Source organism: Falco rusticolus, chromosome 13 (genome assembly GCF_015220075.1).
Source record: "Falco rusticolus isolate bFalRus1 chromosome 13, bFalRus1.pri, whole genome shotgun sequence".
Taxonomy (NCBI): Eukaryota; Metazoa; Chordata; class Aves; order Falconiformes; family Falconidae; genus Falco; species Falco rusticolus.
The window spans coordinates 1,492,900-1,513,479 of record NC_051199.1 but is presented as its reverse complement, the minus strand read 5'-3'; the positions used below and the strand labels follow the sequence as shown (position 1 = coordinate 1,513,479).

The following is a 20,580-nucleotide window of genomic DNA, read 5'->3' as shown; positions in this document are numbered from 1 at the left end:
GCATGCAGGAGGGGGTGTCTGACACCGTTTCATACAACACTGCAAACAAGCAGTCGAAGGGCTGGGTGGGGGGATCCAGGCTTCCACCCTGCAGCCATGGAGGACCAGGTGCTGTTTCAGACCAGGAGTATTTTTGCACCAGAGACTTTGGACAGCAGCGTTACCCAGCGCTGCGAACACCCAGCTGGGTGGTCTCAGGGTATGGGGAATATTGGGACACATCCCCACAGTGCCACAGCAGCCCCAGTGTGCTGGCCCTGATGTTTCAGATGACAACGGAAGGCAGGGGATCCCTAGGGATGGGGGGACTGACTCAGACCCCTCTCTTTCAGACCTCAGCGACCACCTCCTGGAGGTGGTGGGGCTAGAGGGTGCGATGGAGATGGGGCAGATCTACACGGGGCTGAAGAGTGCTGGGAAGAGACTGGCCCAGTGTTCATCCGTCACCATCAGGTATTTGTCCCCATCCCAGTTGAGCACCCGACCCAATGGCGCAAGCTGTCGCCTGTGTCACCCTGTGTTCCCTCTCTTTGCATCTTGCAGGACATCCAAACTGCTGCCCATGCAGGTGGACGGGGAGCCCTGGATGCAGCCGTCCTGCACTGTGAGTCCCCAGGGAGGGGATGGCTCCGCCACGGGCAGCCGGAGTGGGCAGGGGCCACCGGCACAGCGGGATGGGGCAGGCAGGGGCCACCGGCACAGTGGGCAGCCTCGGCTCCCCGTGCAGTGCAGCAAAGCCTCTAGAGCTGGAGGGAGGCTCCTGCGCTTGTTGGTGGGTGGCCGCAGAGCTCAGCCACCTGTGACTCCTGTCTGTGCCCGTGCTGGCCCTGCGCTCACGGCAAGCCATAATGGGAGCTGTGGGGACATGGACATGCTTTTCCCTTGCCGGGTGGGTGGGTGCAGCAGCCTCACTTCCTGGTGGGGCTGCAGGGGGGTCCCCCACCATCCAGCAGGCAGTTTGCACAGAGGAGAAATCCTCTGCCCATCCCAGCATTGCCTGGATGTGATTCTGAAGCTGTTACTCCTGTGCAGCAAAGCATTTAGCAACCTGGCTGGGGGGCAGCAGCAGCTCCTCACCCCGGTGCTGGGTGCTGAGTTGCCCCTGGCTTGCTCAGGTCGCTCCCCGGGGTCCCTGGGCTGGGGGATGCCCAGGAGGGCTCAGAGCCTGAGAGCCCCTTACTGAGCTGGGTTTTTCACTTTTTAGGTCAAAATTACACATAAAAGCCAAGTGCCGATGCTGCTGGGCCCCCCTCAGAAAAGCAGCTTCTTTTTCCTGAAGAGGAGAAACCGAACCCGAGATTAAGCAGTGTGTGAGGAGCTGCGGCCCAGACCGGACAGCCGCCCGCTGTGGGGTATCCCCAAATCCCCACTCTGTGGCAGGGAGAGGAAACACCCCCCTAGCCCAGCGAGGATGATTTGTCCTGGGCAGGTCTCAGAGACTCCTTCGCAAGCACCACAAGCTCTGGGCAAAGGCCGGCAGACAAGTGGGAGTGTTCCCTGGAGCAGCACTAGGACTGGGTTTTTTTTCCCTTTATTTAAGTAACCCCCGCCCACCCCGGCAGAGCTGCAAATGAATGTGCTCCTAGGAAAATGCCAAGCTTCACTTATTTATTTTTAATCCTCTTGAAGGACACTTGATGTTTTGCTGCACTGGCTTTCTGTCCACCAACCCTTGCGCATTGGAGAAGTTATTTATTTTCTTAGCCTGGAGGAGACGGTCTCTGCCGTGCCTTCCACCAGCATTTCTGGGATGGGTTTTAAGCAGGTGCAAAGACAGTGTTTGCTGCCGGCCCTGGGAGCCTCGAGGTGTGGGACAGCCTGGGGAAAGAGGGTGCTTGGGCCATGGGGTCAAGCGTGGGGTGGATGGGTGGAGACCATGTTTTGACAGGGAAACAGCAAAACCAGGATTTTTGGGGCAACTGCTGATCCTGGGAAACCCCTGTGTCCCAGCTCTGGGCTTCATGTTCATATTTATGTATTTATTTAGCAAACTTTGGGGGGGTCACCTTTTTATGAGCCCAGGTTGGACGCAAACGCCACCTCCCTTCTGTGCTGGCTGTCCCCCATGACACTTCCTTCCACGTGGACTTTCCTCTCTCCTAAAGCCTGCCAGCCTTTGCCGGGGGCTGGGGACTCTGAGGACCGACATCTAGAAGCTCTTCTTACTTGGCAGTGTCCCCCCCCACCTTTTTACACGTGCTTTGCCAGGCTGATGCTCTCCCAGTGGCCGGTGCTGCGTCCAATGCTCCTGAATGGCTGCAGGGCATGGGGGTGAACTGTTGCACCTCAGTTTCCACACGGCCAGGTCTCCCCACAACCCACCCCGGAGCTGAGGAGCTATGCAGATGCCACTGCCAGCCCCCTGCCTGCATGGGTGCCCACTGCTTGTCACCTGGCTGCTCCTTTTCGCCTCACCCAGCCAGCTGCTGCAGCCCAGCTGGGATGCACAGGCAGATTGCACTGGTGGCATCACCCCTGTGTCCCCCACTAGGCATGTGGGGACAGACCACGGGATGCAGCTTCTCCCCAGAATGTGGTGGGGACCAGAAAACGGAAAAAATGCATGGAGGCTGTGGTGGCTCCCAGAAGCTGGGAGCTGGCAGGACTGGCCCATAGAAGGGGCTGCTGGTTGCTTCTGCAGGCCCCTGCTGCTCCCTGGGGTGGCCCTGCGCGGGGGCATGCCCGGCTCCCAGATCAGCCCCTGCTCCCAGGCAGCTCCCTCCAGTCTGGTGGAGGCCGCTGTGCCGCTGGGAGCAAGCCGGAGCGGTGTGCCCCTGTGGGTGTCACCGGCAGGCAGGAAAACTGCTGCTTATCCCCTCTGTGCCCCTGCCACAGGGCCAGGAGTCCCGGCTGGGACAAACCACCCTGTCCTCCCCAGTGCCCCAGTGCCCAGTTCCTCCTTGAACTGCAGGTCCCTATGCGATAGCATCCCCCTGGCAGTGCAGAGGGTGCTGCCATCATTATGTTTCAGAGTGAACAGAGAGCTGGAAGGGAGCTGTTTGTCACCCTCCCCAAGCTCTTGTGTGAGTTTGAGTTTTAGCTTGGGGCTGTTTGTGACAGCAGCCGTAGGGCCCTGCCGACATGGGAGGAGGTGGCAGTACCCTGGGTGAGCCCCAGCCGGCCTCCAGCCCGTGAGTTGCCCTCTCAGCTGGGGTGCAGGAGGAGGCTCCAGTGGGCTGCCACAGCCCCCTCTTGCCCTGCCCTCAGTGCCAGCACTGGGCAGGGCAGGGGCAGGGGCAGGCTGCAATGTGATGCTCGGGGATGTGCTCGGAGCACCGGTGGCTGCTGAGGAGCTGGGGGGAACGAGAGGGAGCGTGGGCCTGGCCAGTGGGCATGGAGATTGCCGCAGCCATGACCTGCGTACGCGGGTATGGGCACGCTCTGCCTGTGGTGCATAAATTCGCCCTTGTCACCCTGGGGGCAGCGGTTAATGAGTAGCCAGATGAAGTGTATGGGAGCTAGGCCAAATAACCCCTGGGTCCCACGAACCAGCAGCCTTCATTGCCCCAGCCTCTCCCCAGGGGCAGTTGTGCCTCGCAGCCCCCACGCTTGGGGAGGGTGAAAGAAAAAAAGCCTCAACCAGCTCTAGGGCTCTGCAGGCAGGTGTGGTGACAGGCTTGATCTCTGGGGTGACAACACGAGGTCAGCAGTGTTTATAGCAGCGGGTTTGGCTCCATTTTGCTGCCCGTTCAGCCTCGAGCCAGGGCTCTATGATTAGAAAGTGCCTGTATTGAATGGGCAATGGTTTTCCCTGGTGACCTGCTCCTCACACCCAGTCATGGCTGGCCAGGCTCTGGGCAAAGAGCAGCGCTCTGGTCTCCGGTGCAATTTGCTGGTGGTGGTGGCGGAGCCGGGGGAAGCAAGTGGGCACCATGCCCATGCCCGCAGCCATGGGTCTGGCAGTGCACTGGGGGTGAGGGGCACTGATTGGAGTTCAAAATCGGGGCAGAGCACTCAGACAAGTGTCCTGAAGGGCACGGGGAGCCCAGGGCCACCGCCCTTGGCCAGTGGGACAATGAGATACCAGCACCAGTCTGCCAAGAGTGGCGGGCTCCAATAGAGCCATCCCCTTCTGGTCATTAGTGAGATGGTCCCTGCCCACCTCCCCCAGGGGACACAGCACCGATCCACTCCCGCTGTGCCGAAGCCATGGTTCAACGGGCCTGGCAGCTAACAACCTCCTTAGTCTAAGGATGCAAAAGTCTTCAGCCCAGGAGGGGACCTGCAGGGGCTGGGAAGCCAGCCCAGCTGTCCCGGGCTCTGGGGAGGAGTATGCCACGCAGCTGAGGGGCACTCAGGGCTCTGAAACCCCTCATCCCCCTCAGTGTCTCCTGGCTCAGCCCCATTCATCCCCCAAAGGCCGCGGGGATGGAGCAGAAGCCCCCAAACGCACACACACCCCAGCCCCACACCCTGGTGCCAGTGTGCAAGCACCCTGCTGAGCCAGTGCCGTTCTGGGGAACCCCATTCCCGTGGGAACCCCAGCCTGGCGCCAGCCCTGTCCTCCTGCTGTGTGTGTAGCTGTGGTTGCCTGCATGGAAATGGCGTCCCTAGCATAGCGTGTGTTGCTGTGTACACCTGGACCACTGTGGGCTTGCCTCAAATAAAGATGGTGATGAAATACCCGGCTGATCACTGGGGTTCCCCAGTTCCTGCCAGGTGCAGGGTCCCCACCTTCAGGAACTCAAACAGGGGGTGCCCAATGTGGGGCACAGGGGCTGAAGGAGCATTGTCAGTGGCAGCATGATGGAGCAGTGCTCAACAGGAGCTGCAAACAGCTAAATTTGGAGCCTGCAATTTTTTATTTTTTTTTTCCCCTGAGTGGGCTCTAAATTTAGCAGGCACCGGTTGCCATCCCCGCCTCCCAGCCCTGGCTCTCCAGGGCCTTCGACTCTTCCCAAGGAACCCCTGAAGCCTCCCACCCACCTGCCCCACAGCTGAGCTCAGTCCCCATCGCCTCTCTCTGTGCCAGCTGGCAGCAAGACGTCCTGGGGTGCTGAGCAACCTCTGCCGGTGTGGGGCCACAGCTGCCTTGGGGCGCTGGTTGTGCCCAGCTCTGCGATGACCCGGCTCGTTCCCCGCAACCCGCTTTGCTCCCCAGCCCAGGTTTTGTGACCTGGCCACCTGTGTGTCACCTGCTAATTTTACCAGTGGGTGCCGGTGTTCAGAGGGGAAGTGAGAGCCCAGCATCCCCTGGGGGCAGTCCCCGGGTGGCAAGGACACCTTGTGCCCTCTGTGTGCTTCCCCCCACCCCATGCAGGCACTTGGTGGGCAGTGTATCCTGGCAGCCTCCCCCCTCCCCATTTCACCTAGAACACGATGGGAGACAAGCTACCTGCCATTACCAGCATCGTCCCTAGCAGGTGGTGTTACGGCCCTGAAGGACTCTGGGAGCTGATCAATACCCCAGCACTGACAGAGAATTTTCCAGCAGCAGCCTGGGAGACACACTCGGCAGCTCTCCCAGGACAACAGATGCAAGCCCATGACCCGATGCTGAGGATTTCAAAATGGTCAGGGCAGTCCCGTACCAATAGGCTTCCTAACCCCTGAGCATCTTCCCAGGATCTGAGCAGAAGGCTCCCGTCCTTCCCAAGCTGAGAACTATCCCTAACGCCAGCTGAGCACTATCCCTTGTTTTTCCCTTCTCCAGCAGTGATTTCCCACTCTCACTCCACAACAACGTGAAGCCTCCACACAGTTCATTTATACTGTGCAAACTGCTGCTTCCTCCATGAGCAGCCACTGGCAGGTCTCCATGGTGGGTCTCACCACCTTCGGTTACAGATGGGGAAACTGAGACACTTGACAGAGCAACACCGGGGCAGGAGGCCTGGCGGGAACCCAACAGCACAGCTCTGTCCTAAACTTGTTTTCAATCCTCTGAACTATTTGGGCTTGGTCTGCAAACCTGCTCAGGGGGATCCGTGGCCAGGGCAGCCCCAAAGCTCCTGCAGGTGGGAACTATTTTTCCTATGGCCTCCTCCAAAGAACCCTTCTCAAAGGCAAACCTGGCTCCAGAGTGCCTGCAGGGGACGAGCTGTCAAAGCCGCAATCAGGCACGGGTTAGCCCTGTGCCCGCAGGTAGACCCGTGTGATGCCACCTTGCTGGGGTCAAACCGCCTCCCAAGAAAGCAGAGGGGACCCCACAGCCTGTGCAGAGGACCCAGGTCCAGCCCACACGCAGAGGTTGCTGTGCGGCAGGTTCTTGGGCACGGCGTGCAGGGTGAGGCCAGAGCCGGCCTCCTGGGCTGTCCCCCCAACCCCTCGAGGCCGCCCGCCAAACCTCCAACTCCTACCCTGGGCAGGGCCGTGGCTCCTTTAAATCCTGCGCGGCCCCAGCCCCACCCGCCGGCCTCTTCCCCCTTCTATTTTTTTATGAATGAAAAACGTTCTCGCCGGAGTCATGCAAATCACTTTGCGCCCATTGGCCGTCTCCACCCCCGCCCACCCGGCCTGCCTCAATGGTGCTCGGCGGAACGGCGCACGGGCGGGCACGCAGCGGCACCGCAGCCAATCCGACGGCGCGGGCAGCCGAACGGCGGCTCCCCATTGGCGGGCGCCGAGGGTAAACAAGCGCGCGGGGCGGGGCGCGGCGGAGGCCGCTGGCTGGGGGCTGTGGGCCGGAGCAGAGCAGCAGCGCGGTGCCCGGGCGCGGAGCAGCGCCTTACCCGGCCCCGGCTTCGGCGGAGCCCCGCGGCGGCGGAGCCCGCGGCGCCCCGGCCGGGTACGGCAGGGCCTGGCATAGCGGGGCCCGGCGGCAGGGCCCGGCGGCGGGGCGCGGCCGCAGCCGCAGCCAGGGGCGGGGGCGGTGTTTATGAATGGCGCGGGCCGCGCGGTGTGAATGGCGGGGGGGGTGGGGTGGGGGAGGGGGGGCGCGCGAGGGGGAGGGGAGGGGGGCGGAGTTTATGAATGGGGCGCGCGGGGCGGCGTGGGAACGGGGCTGGCTGCGGCGCGGCCCTGCAGCGCAGAGCACCGGCAGGGGCGGGGGGAGCGAGGCGAAGCGTGCGTGGTGCCGGCCCCGGCCCCGCTCCCCCGGCGCGTGATGTCACGGCCGTTTCTATAGAAATTGGGTGACATCACGAGCCGGGGGGCTGCGACCCGCCACGGCAGGAGTGGGCCGGCTCCCCGGGGAGGCGCGGCGGCCCCGCACCCGCACCGAGCCAGCCCCGGGGGCGGCAGGGGCCGGGGCCCGATCCTGACCCCCATCTCCCCGCCAGCCGCGCACCTGCCGGGACCCGGGCCGGACCACTCTTCCCGGGCCGGCGTCGATGCTGAGCGGGCCGGGGGCACTGCCCGCCTTCCCCGCACCATGGACGGCTTCTACGACCAGCAGGTTCCCTTTATGGGCCCCGGGGTAAGTTTGCTCTGTGCTCCCCCCCGCCCCCACCCTGTTGGGCACCCCCCACCCATCCCCCAGCTGTGGGGACACCCCCATCCCCATCCCCGGAGGCTGCCACCCTCACGGGCTGCTGTGCCCTGCCCGTTGCAGAAGGCCTGCACAGAGGAGGGCCGAGGCCGGCCGGGGTCCGATAGGAAAAGGAAATTCTTGGAGACTGACCTGGCCCACGACTCCGAAGGTAAGGCAGGGCTGGCCCGAGTGGCCGTGGCCTCGCTGCGACCCTGTGAGACTGCTCTTCTTCTGTTTATCAGTTTAGAAATAACCCTGCGAATAATGGCAGTGTTATTTATTCTTCCATGGAGCGCATAAGTCTTTCACTCTGTTCCAGAGCTCTTCCAGGATCTCAGCCAGCTTCAAGAGGCCTGGCTAGCTGAAGGCAAGTCTTCACCTCTGCCTTTTGCCATGTAAAATGGCTCTGTGAGCATTTTTTTTTGAGAACAGAAAATGCCATAAACCCACTTATTTTGTTTGTTTTTTTCTTTTTTAGCTCAGGTCCCTGATGATGAACAATTTGTCCCAGATTTCCAGTCTGACAACTGTAAGTGATTGTTTTGGGTTTTCATTCTCTAGGGCAGGGGAAATGTTTGGGTGCCTGTGCAAAACCTTGAGCTGAGTTTGGAGCTGCTTCCTTGGGAAAGCAGTTGTTGCTGGGGCTGAAACCATGAAATCGCAGACTTTTGGGAGAAAGCACGTGTGGTTCGGGTTCATCGAGATGAAACTTGCAATGCCCTGTCTTTTGTAAGTGGGGAAAATCATAGCCAAATGCATGGAAATTCTCTAACTGATCTCTGGGCTCCTCTGAGACTCGCTGCTTGTTCATAGTAATGTTGATTTGCTTATAAATGCTCCTTTTCCTTTTCAAGTGGAAGCGAGAGCCCGTGCTGGGCTCCTTGGTTAGCCACAATCTCTGCAGTTTCTGGAGCTTTTTACAGTCCAGGCCCAGCGCTGTTGGCAAGAGCGGACCTGAGTGGTGAAACTTGAGCCGCTTTAAGCAGCATTAATCACTGGCAAGGCAGCGTGTTTAAAAGGAGGCCAGTGAAAATGCAGTCCCTCTTGAGTTGCATAAGAGCGAGAGTTGGTTCTGCGCCGCGGTCCATTGCAGGATGTGTTAGTGAGGGCAGGGGCTGGTGAATGGCGCGTGGTGCTCATGCTCTGGGGCACTGAGGGCTTGGTTGGAGGAGAAGGGGGGACGGGGGAGGCATTCAGGATGTTTTAAGTCGTTACCTGGCAAACAGAAGTAGTAGCTTGGTGTTGGTGGCTGGGTTTTGCTGCTGAGCCAGACAGCTACAGGACTTAAGGTAAATCAAATTTAGCCTGCAGTCGAACAGATTTTTCATTCCAGCTTTGTCACAGCATGCAGCAGGGTATCTTCTCCTACAGTAAATGCATGTTAATTATTGCTCTTTGATTACTTGAGTGGGAAGCTTGCCATTAAACTGTTCCAGACAGCCCAAGTTTCAGATGCGCTTTTTTCCTTGTCTCCCCTGAGATAAAAGGCGAGCCCAGAGTCAGAAACGCAACTGGCTGTTGACATCCTAGCGCAGCCCAGCAGCTCTCGCTTGGAGCGGTAAAAACTGCAGCATGTGTGGGAGGGTGGCTCTTAGAGCTAAAGCTGTTTCCAGCGCCTTTTGGCAGTCTCTTGTTTCCTTGTAACCTGAAGAGCTCAGAGAGAAGAGACAAACTTTTCTGGGTGATCCAGGAAAAGGGCAGGGGGTGTGGGGGGCGGGGGGAGCATTTGGTTTAGACTCTTAAAATGTTCTCCTGACTTGCTCAGCCTCTGCAAACCTGGCATTGAAACAACTTTGTCACTTGAAAGGAGATCTCCCTGCATGACACCCTGCTGTAATAACCTTCCTTAACTTTCCAGGGGAAAGAAAGGAAAGGTTTCCCTTGCTGCTGTGGAAGGGGCTGTGCCAGCTGGGGTGGGGCTCAGACTGCGGTGAGGGGAACAGGGAGCCCGGCTCTTCCATACCAGCACGGGAGAGAGTCTAGCTTACAGCTTTCTGACCCAATCTTCTCATTTCCCTCTGGTCCCGAACCATGTGTGGTGTAAGAAGAGAGGGATGAATCTGGCACAGCCTCCCCCCTGCACCTGCCTTTGGCTAGCAGGGACATGCTTCTTTCCTGGGCTGGGGGGGCCACATCGGGGTTCAGTGTCCGTTAGCTCCCACGGGGAGGTAAATCCTTCGCAGGTCCATATGGATGTTTGCAGGCATGCGTTGGACCATTCCTGCAGTTGTGTAGCTCTGTGCCCTTTCCCTGAGGAAGCTGCTGCTTTCTTTTATTCCAGGCAAACCAGCTCTATCTCCTGCCCCGTGGTCCTGGCATACCCAGGGCCAAGCTTCCTCAGCACAGCAGCAAAAAGGGACAGATCAGGCTCAGTTTTGACCCTGTTGTCATGGGGAATGCTGCCATGTGTGCTGTGTTGAGTGTTGGAGATGCTCGGGAACACAGCATCATTCTCACCTTGCTAAAAAACCCTCATTGCATGGCAGCTGCCCGCAGCTCAGTTGCTGCCTGCTCACTGTGCCCGATTCTGTAGCTGAGGTCCCTGGCAGACGTGGGCTTAAAGTTGGGGCTTGGCAGCAAAATGCTGTAACACACCAGAGTGCGGTGGGTCGTGGTGTTGGGGAGGAAGTCCCGCTGGAGGGATGGAGAAAGCAGGGCTTCTCTGAATAAGGGATGTGTTGTTCTCTGCACCCTGGACCGAGCTGCAAGAGCACCAGATTTGGCGCTTATAAGCTACCCGAAGAAGTGGCAGGTCCTCTTGGGAAGGTGAGGAGGCTGCGGGTGACTCCTGCAGAGCTCACCCTGCTGCCCAGCGTGCCATGTTGCTTGGCCGGGCATAGATGTGGGTTTGCCTGCGGTGCTGTCCTAGGGGAGAGGGTATATGTACAAAGTTGTATCTTGATCCGTTGTTTAAATGACTGGGAAGCGATGGGATCGTGCTGGGGAGATCAAGTGCTGTGAGAGGCTTTGCCTTTTGCAGGGGTTTGCTCCCAGGGGACTTGTGGCCCCCTGCACAGGTGGCGTGTGGCTAAAGCCATGGGCAGTGCACGAGTGGGGTTTCTTGCACGCCAAAATGAGAGCAGGAGGTTTGTTTCTAAGGAAGGTTTGTTTAAACAAAGGAAAGCAAGAGCCTGGCTTCTATTTCTGGCTCTTCTCCTGGTGTGACCTTGGGTGCGTCCTGTAATGCTGGGGGATGGAGGGGCAGGCGCGGAGCTCAGCTCCCAGGTGATGGCTTGAGTGGGTGCCAAGGTCCCCAGCCAGTAGCTGGGCTTGAAATGGTGGTTGGGTTGCCTTCCCCATGGCTTGGGCAGCGGGTGCCGCTGGCAAAGCCAGCTTCTTCCAGGCTTGGCTTCTGAAGAGGGAGCAACCTGCCCTGTCCCCCACCAAGGATTCACTCGCAATTCAAGGCCCTGAATGGCTTTGAGGTGTCACGTTTCCCATGGGAGACCTCTTGGCTGAAGATGGATGCTTTGGGCATCTCCACCTTGGCTGGTGGTATGGCACTGAGGGTGTATGCCTGAACAGCACACCACCTCCCCCCCATCTTCCCCTCCCAGTTATGCTGCCTTGGTTGCCAAGCACACATGGCTGGCCCCCTTGCCTGGTCTCCCCAGGGCCCTTCTGTCCCTGGGCGCTAAAGCAGCCCAGAGAGGGGTTGTTGGGCACCATCAGTTGCTCTTGCTGCTCCTGTGGCTCAGTCCTGGTGTGGGTGTGCCGAGGCGTGTTCTCTGGCCCCGTCTATAGTTAAGCTGTTCCCCTGCCTATTTGTACATATTTATTTTTTTTTTAGCCTTTAATTATGGTGCTGAGCACAGGACCGGAAAGGTTAAAAGTGCTTGTGCACCCAGTGTGCCTTAGAGGCACTGGGTGTTGAGGCAGGGCATCTCCTTCCCCAGGAACCCTCCTGCCACCTTCCCCGCTCTCCCTGCCTGGCTGCTCGCTGCTGGGGTCCCAAGCCAGCTCCTTCCTCCCCAGAGCCACCGGCCTCTGTGCCCCCTTGGCTCCCGCCACCGGGCGCTCTGGCCCACGAGCTTGGCGGCGTGAGCGCATCTTGCCCAGCAGCGCCGGCCAGCCCCGTGGTGTTTGTGTAAGGAATCCAAACGTTGCACTAAGTCTGGGCTTGGCCAGCTGGTCTCAGTTAGGATCTTAAGGCTTGTTTCCCTTTTCTTGAATGGCAGCTCTAAGCTCTGGGGAATTTCCCCCCCCCCCCCCGCCCCCAGCCACATGAATGGAGCGCTCCAAACTGTTTGTGAATGGAGGGTGGTGCCCGCTCGGAGACTTTTTTTTTCTTTTTTTTTTTTTTTTTTTTTTTCCAATGAATAACCAGACCCCATTGTACGACTGGCGGAAAAACAACCCGCTCCAACAACACGGAGCCTGTTAGGGAGAAACATGCTCGCGATAGGCAGCTGGAACCCTTCCAAAGCCAGTTCCCCTTTGCTTTCCCGTGGCTCGTGGGGCGCCCGGGCTTTGCCGCCGCTGCGCCGGCCCCCCGTTAAGGCTAGAAATGCTGAGAGTGGCACAACCTCGCCGTGGGGGGAAGGAGGAGGGGGATAAATCCGGCTTGGGAGCGGGTGGAAGGCGTGTGAGGGGCTGTGCTGGCTCAGCGCTGGGCTTTGTGTTTCAGATCTTCCGGGGGGGGTATGCCCTTGGTACCAGCTGTGCTGGGCCCTTGCCGGGGGTGGGGGGTGGGGAAGGGGCACTGGTAGAGAGGGGAGTCAGCAGCTCTTTAAAGGTTTTGACAAATTAGGGGAGCAGCTAATTACCTGGCAAGCTGTGAACAGTTGTCCTGGAGCTATTTGCTCCTCTCCACTGTGTTTCGGCTTTGCATGAAGCTAATATTCCACTTCCGATTAGTCTTGGCTCTCCTCTGCAGGCACTATTTAGGTAAAGATCTTTGAGGCGCTTTCCCTTTCCTAGAGCACCTGCTTTTAGAAATTAATTAGGTTAAGTATATATTACTAGGTTTAGAATTATATATAGTGAGTGGGCTTGCAGGGGGCTGGGAAGAGTTTGCTTTTAGTGGGACCTTTGGCACTTGAACTCATACGATTGTGAGACCCTGGGACTGGGTCCTCTTGGATTACTTTGGCTGGGGGAAGGTGGATCCCATCTAGCTGCTTGCTGACTCTCTGGCCAGCTAATCGGGAACTGGGTATGTTCCTGTGAGGGCGAGTGGGTCACTGTGTCCTGCTTGCAAGCTCTCAGAGCTCCAGGCTGTCAAGACCCCTCGTTCCTCTGCCTGTGATGCCTGGGCTCATCTCACCTCATTGAGGGGCTTTTGGCCCAGCCTGGGCATGTGTCTCATCCATGGCTGTTGTCAAGCTGCCTGTTCCCCTCTTGGATCCCAGTGGGAAACATCTCCCCCTCCGTGAGCAATGTCTTGGGCCAGTGGGACTGTCCCAGCCCTGCCCAGCCCTGCAGAAGTCACCCTGCCACTCCAGCTTGTCCACCAGCATGTCAGGGTCTGCTTGGGCACCATCCTGCCATGGGTTGGTTGCCTGATGTTCCCAGGGGGGTAATTCAGCACCTGATTCCGAAGCCAAGAGCACCCAAGCACACCAAGCTCCCCAGGGGTCAGCACCCCCCCACACACACCTCCTGTGTGGGTGAGCCTGTATGCTCCTCTGTCTTGTTGCAGTGGTCCTGCATGCTCCACCTCCGGCAAAGATCAAGCGGGAGCTGCACAGCCCTTCCTCGGAGCTGTCGTCCTGCAGCCACGAGCAGGCCCTCTGTGCTGGCTATGGGGACAAGTGCCTCTACAACTGCTGGTAGGTAGCATGGGAGTGGCTGCTGCCTTCAGACCCCTTGGGTTGCAGTGTGGGGACTAGTTTTGCTTGTCTGTCGCTCTGCCACACAGAGATGTCCTTGGTAGCGTCACCATCAGCCCCCGGCCCCTTTTCCCTCCACAGTGCCTATGACAGGAAGCCCCCTGCCGGGTTCAAGCCATTAACACCGCCCGCCACGCCAGTGTCTCCTGCGCACCAGGGATCGGCCCTGCCGCCGCCGGCCTCAGCTGTGCAGGCAGCTGCCCATGGGGTGGCGGCGGCCCCTGCCCCGCACCCGCTGCAGGAGCAGAGGCAGCAGACCTTCGCCGTGCCACGGCCGCCTCACCCACCCATGCACATGCCAAAGATGATGTCTGAAAACCAATACCCCACCGAGCACAGGTAAGACTTCCCCTGCCCAAGCGAGCACTGGTGACTTGCGGGTGTTTATGGAGACTTTCGCCCTCTTGAAATGGATAGGTGGCCTCAGCATGGGGAAGGAGGAGGGATGTCCGTCCCTTTGTCCCCATGCTGCGGTTGCAGACTTTGGGCCAGGCATTGCTGCCTGGGATCCCCTGTAAACCAGTGTGGCAAAATTTCTGCTTCCCACTGAGATCTCATGGCTTTTTCCCCCCATAAGGCAGCTGCCTCCTAATGCGGACCCGTTCTTCCCAGCCCCAGGGACACCAGGCAGAACCTTTGCCTCCACCTTGAGAAAGGCGAGGGAGGCAGAGGCTGCCGCCTGCATCCATCCCTGTGGCAACGGGTGATGGTGCTGAGTCAGGTCTCCTGCTCTTTTCTCTTCCACCTGCTGCAGCTCTGCCATCCAAGCTGAGCCCTGCTGGGCTGGGGAGCTGCAAGCATCCCTGTCCTGCCCCCGAGCACCCTTGGGCTGAGGGTTGCTCCTTGGCTCCTCTGTGCATCACATGACATCCCTGTGATTTTTGGGGCTGTGGAGGGCGAGACCCTGCTCCCTGCTTCCTCTCAAAGTTGTGGTTTCATCTCCCATCACCCCTGTGTCCCTAGAGGCTTTGCCGGTCCTCTCCCTCACCCCAGGCTTGCCCATGTTATCCGTAGGTGGCATGGCACAGGTTGCAGTCGACCTCCAGCTTTGCTTGTGGCCTCCTGGATTCCCTTTGTGGTGACGGCTGCCTGTGTGTCCCCTATGGGCACGGGGCCGGACGTGGCAGCCCAACAAAGCCATACAGCTGGGCCGTGGAATCTCTTGTGATGTGCCCGCAGTGGGCAAGCATCCCTCCCCAGCAAAGCAGGGCACTGCTCCAGGCAACCTTCAAGCTATGTGGGGGGCTGGCCGTGACCCCTTGGGAAGCGCCATGCCAGCGTGGGGCTTGGGTTTCACTCAGGAAGGGCAGAGGGACACGGCTCGGAAATGGAGTAATCCCAGCCCGGCAGCTGGGAGGGCTCCAGTTACAAAGCCAAATGGTGTATGGCTCGCTGAGAGGAGCCAGGTGCGGAGATCAGAGATCGCCTTTCAAGGTGCTGGAGGACGAGGGGATGCGGCAGCACCCCCTCGAGATAGTCCTTTGTCCACTGCCACCAGCAGAGACCATGCTGGGACTCAAGCCGGTGGTGGCAGCACCCCAGAGCCAAAAATAGTGCTCCCTGCCACAGAGTTCAAGGTTTAATCCCAGCTGCACAGGCGGATTAGTGGCCGGCTGGAGCTGCGGAGCAGATTTGGTTTGCGTAAGCGCCTGCCTGGGTGCATCATTCCCCAGGCCCCACAGCTCTGCCCACCACACCGGGGGGAGATTTTACAGGTTTACAGAGATATTACTGTCGTGGGCTGGGGTTTGTATCCTGTTCCCACTCCTATCCAGATATCCCCACTGCAGCACCACGCTGCCATCACCTGAGGTGCACAGCACTTTACCGTGGTGACCCACGTGCTGTCCTGCTTCTCTGGCAGGGGGTCTCCAGTGCTTGGAGGGGGCCAGGGCTCTCTTGCAGCCCACTCGGTCCCCATGGGACAACTCCTCGTGGTGGTCATGCTCCTGAGGAACTGTCCTAGCCTGCTGCGGGTGGGACACAATGCCACCCAAAACCACCCTGGGCTGAGGGCACCGAATGAGCATCAGGGTCCTGGTCTGGGGTGGCAGCATGCTGGCAGGGCTGACCTCACCACCCCTCGCTCATGCTGTGTCCCTCTTCCCTCCAGGTTTCAGAGGCAGCTGTCTGAGCCCTGCCACCCCTTCCCACCACAGTCTGGGGTCCCAGGGGACAGCCGCCCCGTCTACCACCGGCAGCTGTCAGAGCCCCTTGGCCCTGCTGCCCCCTGCCCCCCTCAGGGATTCAAGCAGGAGTACCATGATCCGCTCTATGAGCACGGTGGCCCCGGCCTGCCTGGCCCCCCTGGCCACGGCTTCCAGCCCCCTGTGGGCATCAAGCAGGAGCCCCGGGACTACTGCATTGACTCAGGTGGGTACGAGCTGGGGGGCAGCTGGATGCCCCGGGGCGGTGCGGGTTACATCAGCAGCAGCCGGGGTAGCAGGGCCATCTCTGCCATCTGCAGCTCACAGACAGCGTGGCAGGCACAGGGTTGAGCCTCGGGCAGCAGGTGCCGCATCACCCCAGGGCTTCTGCAGCGCCAGGCTGCTGCTTCTCCTGGTTTCACTGCCCCCCTTCCTTTTTCAAAGCAGGAGGGATAGAGCAGGCATTCACCAGATGCTGCGTGGCGTGGTCTGTGCCATAGCCGCAGGCTGGGGTGCCCTGCAGTACCCGGCGGGTCCCCCTGGAGCCCTGGCCTGGAACCAGCTGTGATTTCTGGCTGCTGGACCCCACCAGCATCACGGAAAAATCCTCTAATCGCCTTAGGACCTAAAAATACCCTGACCTCGGGATGGAGGGTGGCACAGCTGAGCAGATGGCAGGGGAGGCGCAGCGATGCCTCCCTTTCTGGAGGGCCAGAATAACATAGTGAAAACCTGAGCTGACTTACACCTTTCTGCCAGTGCTCATTCCAGTGCTTCTGCCCTCCCAAATTTGTACTGGTTTTCCCCAAAACTTAGGGGGTAGGGGCTGGGGGTGGGTGTGGTAGTTTAGGGGGAGATGCCTGGACTTGGCTGTAGGATGTGCTGAGGGATGGGAAGATGCTGCTGAGTGCTTGTTGGGACCCACAGGATGCATGTCCTTAATGCCACCTTCATGTCCCTCACAGAAGTGCCTAACTGTCAGTCCTCGTACCTGCGAGGGGGTGTCTTCCCCAGCAGCCATGACGGTGAGTGTGCCCCAGCCTCCTCCCGCTCATGGGCATCCCTGGTGTGTCCCATCCCATCCCTCTCTCAGGGTAGGCAGACCCCCCTCGTGGCTGGCAGAGCTGCTGGGCACCCTGAAAACGTCTGTGAGGGCCCACACGCGAGCAGCACCCGCGCTGCTGCTAAAAATAGGGCCTGTGCCATGCAGCCCCCGGCCCCCGCGAGTGTGCAGCACTGCGTTGCATAAGCTGGGACAACGTGGCCAATGTAGCTGCTGAGAGTTTTGGTTCCCCCATCTCCCCAGGGTGAGAGGGTGCCAGAGCTGCATGGCATTCACCTGGCAAGCCAGTGCAATGCCACTGAGATAGCTGGGGATGAGTCTGCTCATGGCACTGGGGGATGGGGTCCTGGTGCTGGACTGGGCCGAGCCAGGGTTTTTCTGGGGTCTGGCTGGGGTGGTGGAGGGGCCCTGTGCTCACGAAAAATCTTCTTCCTCCCTAGGATTTTCATATGAAAAGGACACACGATTGTATTTTGATGACACATGCGTGGTACCAGAGAGGCTGGAGGGTAAGAATTCACCCCCAGAGGAGGCCTGGGGGGTGACCAGGGCTCATGGAAGGGAGGTCTGGGGCCAGGCTCTGCAGCAGTTGGCTTTTAAGGCCATGCTGTGCTGGCATGCTGCTCTTGAGAGCTGCAGGGCATTGTCCCATGTAGCTGCTTGGCATCACTCTCCAGCCCTGTCCCTGCCACCCACCCTGTGCCTTGCCTGCATGCAGCACCATCCCTACCACCCCTCCACTCTCCAGCCCTGTGGCCTGATTCTGCACGGGGGCGTCCCACACAGGGGTGAACCCAATATTGCCGTCCATGTCCCCTGATGGATGGCACAGCCTGGGAGAGGGGCAGAGCCAGGGCGATTAGTCAGCTGTGTCTCGGTGCGGGCAGGTAAAGTGAAGCAGGAGCCCACCCTGTACCGCGAGGGCCCTCCATACCAGCGGCGTGGATCCTTGCAACTCTGGCAGTTTCTGGTCACCCTCCTGGACGACCCCGCCAATGCCCACTTCATCGCCTGGACTGGCCGGGGCATGGAGTTCAAGCTGATCGAGCCTGAAGAGGTACAGGGGCATCTGGCGTGCTGGGGCTGGGGCTGCAGCCCTGGAGTGGCTGGGGGTGAGCCTGGGGCGCAGGGTGCGGGAAGACCCTTCCCACACAACACAGCAGCTCATGCTCACTTGAAGTGAGACACAGGGGCAGCTTTTGAAGGCAAAAGGGAAAAGCCAGCCACTCATCCACGCTCAGCAGCTGTACAAATTTGCCTTTAATCTCCTCTGCTGCCTCTTGGCACGACACGTGCTTTGCTTCTGGAGGTGTCGGGGGCCACCGGCCTCTGTATGCCTCGGATGTCTTGCTGAGACCTGCTGCTCAGCCGTGGCTGTGTCCCTCCCAGACGGCTCCGATCCTTTGCCCTGGGTCCCTGGTGGCAGCTCTGTGCCGGCGCGGTGCTGTGCCCGAGCCCTGCAGCTCTGCAGGAGGCTGACACAGAGGAAGGAGCTGTTTGGGCAGTAATTGAAAGCAGCTGTAGTGCTGAGCTGCGCATTGTGGGTAATTACCCATAATATCTCTTATGCAGTGCATGGAAATTGTGGTTTTTTGAAGTGTCTTTTTTGGCAGGCTCCCCTAATCAAATGTCTTTTGATTCATCCCCCGGTTTGGCAGCGGCAGCATTGTGGCAGCCAGCGCTTGGAGCTGGAGCTTTGTCACAGCAGGCGGGGAACTGCTCTGGGACTGTGGTGACATTTTCACCTCTGTCTGCTCCAGCCCCCAGAAACAAGCCCCTACCCCATGTTTCAGTTGTGATTTCCCTCAAGGATCCAGGTCCAAGCCCTGGCTGGAGCCTTTATGGTGCTGCCTCTCTCCCCACAGGTAGCACGGCGCTGGGGCATCCAGAAGAACCGACCAGCCATGAACTACGACAAGCTCAGCCGCTCCCTGCGCTACTACTATGAGAAGGGCATCATGCAGAAGGCGAGTGACCCCATTGCCATGGGGAAGGGGAGCCGAGGGTGTCACCATCCTCTGCTGTCACCCCAACATTCTGGGGCACAGGAGGAGTGGGGGCTAGGTCCAGTGTCAGTCATGCTGTGTGTGTTATTCCCTGGGCAGGGGGGAAGGTGCAAGGCACCTCTCATGCCCTCCTCCTCCTCGCAGGTGGCTGGTGAGCGGTACGTCTATAAGTTTGTCTGCGACCCTGATGCCCTCTTTTCCATGGCCTACCCCGACAACCAGCGCCCTTTCCTGAAGACGGAGCCAGACTGCCCGGTGCCCGAGGAGGAGACAGTGCCACTGACGCACTTCGAGGACAGCCCAGCATACCTCCTGGAGATGGATCCCTGCAGCAGCCTTCCCTACGCGGAGGGCTTCGCTTACTGACTCGGCCAGCTGGCAGAGCCACGAGCACTAGCGCATCTATGTTGGGCAAATACGGTTTTCTAAAAAAATACTTGTTGCTGTTCACGAGGAAAAAAAAACAAAACAAACCAACAAACCACATGCGTGTGCACACAAATTGGAGGAATCTAAAATGCCCCGTGTGTGCCACTGCTGAATTCCCACCCTTACTGTCCAAGGGCTAGTGCGTAGAACTGTCTGTCGCTGGCACCTCCTGCCAAGCATCAGCATGATGTTTTGGGGTGACGGGAGCTAAAGACGCAGTCTCTGACCTAGGCCCCGTTCCTCGCAAGCACCGCGGGGACTGATGGCTCCAGCAGCGCCCCGGGACTGGGCTGAGCCAGCATGGCTGCCTAGCCAGTTGTCACGACAATCTGCTTTGCATCAAGCACAATCCGCGTAGCTGCCTTGTGTGGTGGAAAGGGCTTTGATTTGCACAGAGGAGGGATGCGGGGGAGCCACCTGGGCCAGCACCCCGGGGCTGATGTGCGCAGCACCCTACCCCAACCCCGAGGAGCCTTCTGCCTTCTTCCTGACCCTCTCCTCCCTGCCCCACTCTCGTGATATAACCTGAAATAATGCTTTCCTAGCCCCTCAAGGTCCTCTCTGTGCCCCTCTTACTCCTCAGCTCTGGCTGTGGGCCATGGGTTGCATTTCAAGGGAGGGGAGACCCTGACACTATCTCCCTCCTTTTTTTTTTTCTTTTTTTTTTTTTTTTGATGTTTTAGCAGGAGAAAAAAAAAAGTTTCTAAACTGATTTTTGTAGATTTTTTGTATTTTAAGGTAAAGCTATTTTTTGCAGACTGGCTGCTGTTCCCAGAGCCCCTGAGGATGCCCCCCTCCGGCTCTCCTCCTAGCATGCTTGTGGGGGGAGCCCTTGGTGCCTGCAGCTCCCTGGGATGGTTGCTGAAGTATCTGGTCCACTCCATTTCACTGCTTGAGTCCTCTTTCCTGGGGGAGCTGGGGCTGAATACCGGTGCCAGCTCAGCTGCGCTCTCCCCTTGCTTGGCACGGCCTCGGAGCTGGGCTGTAAGGCTGTGGTGGGCAGGGAGGGTGGGGTCCCTCACCCCTCTCCTGGGTACCCTGCTGCACCTCTTACCACTCCTTCACCACTCATATATCCATATCTGCCTATCCCCCTACTTCCACTGGCTACATGTTTTTGTTGTAAATGCTGTATAGGAATTTTTTTTTCTCTTAGTTAGCTTTGGTTGAATCTTTTTTTTTTTTTTTTTTTTGACTGATTAATTCTTTTTTTTGGGGAAGTATGAAGATTAACTCTGGGTAGACTCGGTTGCTTTTGCCATGGTGGCTGCCGTGGCCTGTACCTGTGGGGAGCGTTTGGTTGCGGGAGCCCAGCCCTGGGGACAGGGTTTTAACCATTTGCTCAGTGTGGCAGGTCTACAGTGCAGAAGGGGTTAATCTGAGGACTGATTCGAAATAACCTTTACTCGAGCAGGGCTATGTATCTCCTGCAAAGCTGCATTACATTCTGTACTGTGTACAATAAAGGATCTTGCTTTCTGTTCCTCCCTGGGCCTCTGCTTTGCCTGCGCCAGGGGCCGTGGCCTGGGCTGGGAGGCAGCCATGTGTCCTTTGTAGGAGCTGGGACCAGGTAGGGGTCTGGGTCACCAGGGCAGGGCTGCCCTCTCCCCAGGCTTGGGGCTGTTGCTCCTGCATCTGGATGCTGCTATGGCTTTCACAAAGCCAATCTGGTGAGACGATCCGTTTGAAACGG

At 59.0% G+C, this 20,580-nt stretch overlaps 2 protein-coding genes across 2 annotated transcripts in view; both read left to right on the top strand.

Annotated features, from left to right (window-relative positions):
- Positions 1–4,609, top strand: part of LOC119156473 (diacylglycerol kinase beta-like) — a 28,848-nt gene extending 24,239 nt beyond the window's left edge. The window contains exons 23-25 of the mRNA XM_037406218.1: positions 333–453; positions 544–604; positions 1,205–4,609. Of these exons, the coding sequence (XP_037262115.1) occupies positions 333–453; positions 544–604; positions 1,205–1,303 (281 nt within the window). The 3' untranslated portion in view covers positions 1,304–4,609. The remainder of the gene's footprint in view (positions 1–332; positions 454–543; positions 605–1,204) is intronic.
- A 2,004-nt stretch (positions 4,610–6,613) lies between these two features.
- ETV5 (ETS variant transcription factor 5) lies at positions 6,614–20,374 on the top strand. The gene is made up of 13 exons (XM_037406232.1): positions 6,614–6,727; positions 7,221–7,357; positions 7,493–7,580; positions 7,731–7,778; positions 7,890–7,940; positions 13,053–13,182; positions 13,324–13,581; positions 15,356–15,615; positions 16,355–16,414; positions 16,893–16,961; positions 17,340–17,509; positions 18,318–18,419; positions 18,603–20,374. Exons 2-13 carry the CDS (start codon positions 7,313–7,315, stop codon positions 18,822–18,824), a joined length of 1,503 nt encoding a protein of 500 aa, XP_037262129.1. The 5' UTR covers positions 6,614–6,727; positions 7,221–7,312; the 3' UTR covers positions 18,825–20,374.
- The last annotated feature ends 206 nt before the right edge of the window (positions 20,375–20,580 follow it).

Coding starts and splice junctions, on each gene's coding strand:
- ETV5 (XM_037406232.1), top strand. CDS start 7,313: ATGGACGGCTTCTACGACCAGCAGGTTCCCTTTATGGGCCCCGGG. Junction 7,941..13,052: donor AGATTTCCAGTCTGACAACT/GTAAGTGATTGT, acceptor GTCTTGTTGCAG/TGGTCCTGCATGCTCCACCT. Junction 13,582..15,355: donor CAATACCCCACCGAGCACAG/GTAAGACTTCCC, acceptor TCTTCCCTCCAG/GTTTCAGAGGCAGCTGTCTG.